The sequence below is a fragment of the Scatophagus argus genome, chromosome 12 (genome assembly GCF_020382885.2).
Source record: "Scatophagus argus isolate fScaArg1 chromosome 12, fScaArg1.pri, whole genome shotgun sequence".
Classification (NCBI taxonomy): Eukaryota; Metazoa; Chordata; class Actinopteri; family Scatophagidae; genus Scatophagus; species Scatophagus argus.
The window spans coordinates 16332914-16338436 of NC_058504.1; the positions used below are offsets into that span (position 1 = coordinate 16332914).

Genomic DNA, 5523 nt, shown 5'->3' on the forward strand with positions numbered 1-5523 from the left:
CAGCACAAAGAACCACATATGACAACATCACTTCTGCTTGAACATAGTGTTCTGTTTACTTGACACATAATGCATCACATTTAGTGCTATTGTAAACATATTTAATAACTCTGCTGACAAAACACCATGCAAATACACCAATCAGCCACAACATTAAAACCACTGACAAGTGAATAACATTAATCATCTGTTCACAGTGCAATGTTCTGTGGGGAAACCTTGGGTTCTGGCAGCCTCGAAAACAGCTCAAGGACCACAACAAAAGCCTGCAGACTCCCCAGATCCTAACCTGATTAGGAATCTGCGAGATGCACTGGAATAAGCCAAATCCACCCTTCCACTCTCAGTTCACAGGACCCAAAGGATCCAACATTCTGATGCCGGTGACCACAAAATACCCCGGAGGTCCTGAGTCCCTTTTCCGGATGGGTCTGAGCTGTTTTTGCAGCACAAAGGGAAGCATACAAAATACTAAGCAGGTGGTTGATCGGCGTATATCTTCTTGCACACTGCGCTACACCTTTCAATATGCACATGTATATACAATAAGCAAAATGACATGACACAGTGCGAGGGCACAATATATCCTTCAGGCTGCCTTTGTTGTCTCTGCAATAGCACTGTATCTGTAAGACCATTAGGAAAAAAGCTCTCTGTCACAAAAGATACACTTCAAAGCCCAGATGTAAATGCAGCTCCTGAGCAGTCTGAATGAGTACAGGTTTGTCTTACAAAACACAAACAACGATCACAGTCTTAACATCACGACAAATTTTGCAAATTAAGACAACCAACACCATTGAAATCAGTATATAACATCAATATACAGTATCAACTTTATCAATGATACCAGTCTTACTGAGCTTCTCCCAAATAAGAAACCTTTCAGTACTAATTTGTCCACTACTGTGTGTTTAAGCCTTGTGGAAGTTTTTCTAGGTGACCCGCACCTGTTAACACTTGGTGACACGTGTAGCTTTAAATCCATTCCAGAAAGACTGTAATGCATCCACTGAGATCAAGTGGCTCACCTTAGGACTATCATGGCAATCTGAAACATTCTGATTTGTCTTTATTTTTGTTGCAACAGTGTTTCATAGTGCAGACAGAAGTGGACTGTTCTATAAATAGTAAAATAACTACCATTGAGTCTGTGCTCATGGTAGTAAAATAACTTCCATGAGCACAGACTCAATGGTAGTAAAATAACTTCCAGTGAGTCTGTGCTCATGTTAATCAACCAGAAAATGTTTCATCACTCGTCATTGTTCAGCTCCATTATCAGGTACAGCATGTGAAGTGCATTTTGTTGTGGAAAAAAGAAAATCATGAGATACAGTCCTTACATTCACAATAGTAATAGTTATTATGTTCAATTTGTATCAATGAATTCTTCATTATGATTCAGTGACATGATAATGTGTGATTGTGAGCGAGTATTGCATTGTATACATTGGAAACCTTTGACATTACTTGCATTTCACTTTTTGTGTTATGGTTTATGCTGCTGTTCAAACCTCACACCCTTTTTTTTTCCATATGATGTCAAAATCCGACTTAATTATTTGAATAAAGAACGTTACTAACACCATTGGGGCTAGCAGGAAATCATTTACATGTGTATATATAAAAAGACATCTTTCTGATTAGATGACAGTACAGCGGTGGTTGGGGTCATTGGTGGTGCTGGAGCCATCTGTTTTGACCACAGTCATCTTGGATGACTGCTGGGAGCTGTGTTGTGTGTTCCTGTGACAAAGACGTTCGCGGTAGTTCTGGGCAAAGATGAGCAACATGAGCGGGTTGATGCAGCTGTGGGAGTAGCTGAGGCAGATACTGATGTTATAGGCGTAGATGAAGGCAACGGTGGGGGTGTTATTGGTCAGGTTTATCACCTGGATGACGTGGTAGGGTGACCAGCAGATCAGGAAGAGGGCGATGACCATTAGGACCATCTTGGTGGCTCTTTTGGCCCAAACAGACTGCTTACGTTTGACACGACGGATGGAGCTGAAGACGTGGTACAGGGTGAGTGAGTAGAAGGTGCTGATGATGATGAGAGGGATGATAAATCCCAGGATGGACTGGTAGAGGGTGTACCAGTACATGTCCTCGGGCCCATCCAGGTACATCATGCACACCTCCAAATGCTGCCTGCGCACAACCTTAGCATACATCATGACCGGGACGGTGAGGAGGAAACTGCCAAGCCACACCAGCATGTTGATGATGATGGTCCACTGGATGGTCCTCTTCTCTGAGGTGGGGTGCACAATAGCTATGTACCTAGCAGGAAGAAGTCACTTTTTAGAGCTGGGGTGCAATCTGGCACACTAATGATAGAAAGAGCATTATTTTTGCTTTAATTTGATCTTAAAACAAACTCTGAGAATGAAATCAGGTAAGAGGGAACGATAAAAACAAGTTCTAAGTCAGAGATACACTCTTTATATATTATGTGCTGAGTAAAGTGATGACTGCAGAGACAAATTGATAAAGGTTAGACAGGGTAACTCGAGGTTTGATTGTGTTTCAATTTGAGAAGCTGCTCGGCTACTTTAATCAAAATTGATCTCCATCTTCAGGCAAGAAATAAATGTCCACTTTGTCATTTCTCACCCCGAATGTCATTCAAGTGGAGCAAATTGCATTTTCAATTGGTGTCTGCAGGTCACTTGCTGGTCGTGCCCGGTGAGATGAAACAGGCATGTAAACTATTAATATGTCGACGTACATCCTTCAAAACTGCAATCACCATCTTGGATCAAAGATCAATGATTTAGCGTTCTGATCATTGACACAAGCTGAAGCTAAAGTTAAATAAATATACTTTTAGTGTGTTGGTTGAATCAGTAAGTGCACATCAGTACCCACTCCAGACACTAAATGTTTCTTGTGCTGCAGTTGTAGATACGGCTCCAACTATCAGTTTACGTTTATAAACCGTAAGAAACAGCTGAAGTAAAAGGCATAAATTATATAAACCACATGTGTCTTGATTATTGATCCCTTAGTGTAAGGAAAAGCAGCTTTAGAGCTAAGAGATTCAGGTTAAAAAATGTTTCTTTGGACAGCATCCAATTGAAAGTGGGCATTTACCTGGAATTATCTATTAATAAAGTTTAAATATTTTGTGTGTTCCTATACAAACCCTATATAAAGTTGCTTTTCAACAAGTATTGAATAGGTGTTTTTAACTCTGTTGTGATTTGGAGACTGTCATGATTACATAGAGTAGATAAAGTGGAACAGGCAGAAATAACTTTGTCCTGCGTTGATTTAAACAGCCCTGTCTTTGTTAGCAATAACAGAGGAACACAACCAAAACCATTATGCCAGTCTGGAGTGAGAATGGTAAGATAAAAAAGTAGAGATTTGAGTCCTCAGTTAATGTTTCTAATAGATAAAATTTGGCAATACTGACAAGTCAATATTTTCACTTTGCTTCCAAACTGAACAACTAAGAAAAACTTTTTGAATGGACAAACTCAAATCAAAATAGTTTGTGTAATAGGATGACAAACTAGACATTTAACAGGCAGCATTAAATGTTTTTAACACCAGAATCATGTTTCTTTTTGTGTTTTCATTACTTTATTGAGGTGTCATACAAGCTATAGATTTTTGTGTGTTTTTGTGATAAATGTTCCAAATTCTCTCTCCTTTTTAACATGAGAATGCAGTCTTGTTTTGAAGGATCAGATTAAAAGGGCTTTTTGATTTTTTTGAGTATTTACTGCAGTGAACCCCTTTCCCTAGAATTGTTTAAAGTTAATTGTTAATTGTTTTGAAGAATATTTCTCATTACTGGTCCTGCTGCTCATTAAAACATCCTAAATAATCTCATCGCAATGAACCTCATCCAGTGGCCCTGTAGAAATGCATTAGAGAAGCTGTGTGACATCATAGCTGAGAGTGTATAACAACTCATTCTCGGGTGATGGTCCTCAAACGGAGATGTTTGTAGGTCCAGCACAGGGCTTAAAGACTGAATGTCCTCTGTGTGTATCATAAACTCGACTCGAGCATCATTTATGCAGGGAACACTGTGTCTTCGTGGACCGCTGGGCACGTGATTAACCCACCACTTTGGTTCATTTTTAGATGCAGTGTTTAGTGATATCCCCTAAATAATGTCACCTGGACAGACACTGGGTAACAGTAGAAAAATTATACTTTTAGCTAAATTATGAAATGAATTATTAGTAGTAGTAGTACTGTTACTGCTTTTGTTGTTTTGATAAAACCCGTGATAAGGAAGTATTTTCGACTTACCGATCAATGCACAACACAGTAACAATTCCCACCGTGGTAAACTGGTTGCTCACGTCCACCACCACGACCGCTTTGCACATAAAGTTTCCGAAGACCCACTGTCTGTCTCTGACCAGCTGGTGAATGTTGAAGGGCATCACAAGCAAGAACAGCATGTCGGCTATTGCCAAGTTCAACACGTAGATGTCCGATACCATTCTCTTCTTGCATGCTTTCACCGAGTAGATGACCAGTCCGTTGGCTATAACTCCGACCAAGCACAGGATGCCATAAATTGAAGGGAATATGTGCATGAAAGTGGTGATGTCGATGTGGCTGTAAGATGACGGGGTCGAAATCAGGCATGACGGGTCAGTCAAGTTTTCGGTTTGGTTGTTTTTGCAAAACACGTCCGTGTCGTTCATCTTCAGGTCCACTTAATAATCGCCTCACTGTGACTGTAATTAACGGGCGCACCGGACGCTCTTCAGTCGTCGTCTGCTCTCCAAACTTAGGGAGCAAAGTCGCGCACTCCGCTATAGCGCGTACACCCTGCTTGAATCCGTCCTGGCGTAAAGTCCCCTAGCAAAGATTTATGATTTGAAACAGAAACACTAGAATCTAATCAAGTCTAACTACATGAGCTATGGTCGCTGCTAGAACGTGTTTATCTCGGGAAGCAAACTATGATCTGACCATTTGTCGTGCGCATCCGCCGTGCCAAACAGGCCAGACTGCGCCTCAGGGGACATTAGTTCCCTCCCTTCAGTGATCATTCGCTCTGTCATATATATTAAAGACAAGCAAATGAAAAGAGCGACATCGAATCTAAACGCCAGAAACTTTCTTTCCATTTCGATTACGCACTTAAATTTAGGAGAAGAGGACACAAACTGTGGTGATGCGTTTAGATGCAGTTTGCACCCAAACGCATCCAATATCCAACCTGCTCCATGCTTATTGTGCGCTTTAATATGTGCACAATTATGTTCATTGTGTATGTATAAATATATAAATATGTATAAATATGACAAATAATTTCATGGTTAAACTTTAAGATAGCAAGAAGAATCGCTGAGAATAAAGATGGCAACATGCTCTCTACTTGAAACAGGGAAAAATCTGATTTTCCTGCTAAAATCGAATGTAAAATGAAGCCACATGGTTCAGCTGCTTTTACATCAGATTAGACCTTTTAGTATTTGAGTTAAAGCACGCTTTCAAAGAGCTTTTGAATATCCACAGTTTTGTTTTCTTCAGATGATGATT

At 40.2% G+C, this 5523-nt stretch overlaps 1 protein-coding gene across 1 annotated transcript; it reads right to left on the minus strand.

Annotated features, from left to right (window-relative positions):
- Positions 1 to 1254: 1254 nt before the first annotated feature.
- LOC124068251 (melanin-concentrating hormone receptor 2) lies at positions 1255 to 5075 on the minus strand. The gene is made up of 2 exons (XM_046406322.1): positions 4276 to 5075; positions 1255 to 2286 (listed from the first exon to the last, which is right to left on the minus strand). The coding sequence occupies exons 1-2, from the start codon at positions 4677 to 4679 to the stop codon at positions 1647 to 1649; spliced, it is 1044 nt and encodes a 347-aa protein (XP_046262278.1). The 5' UTR covers positions 4680 to 5075; the 3' UTR covers positions 1255 to 1646.
- Between the last annotated feature and the right edge of the window lie 448 nt (positions 5076 to 5523).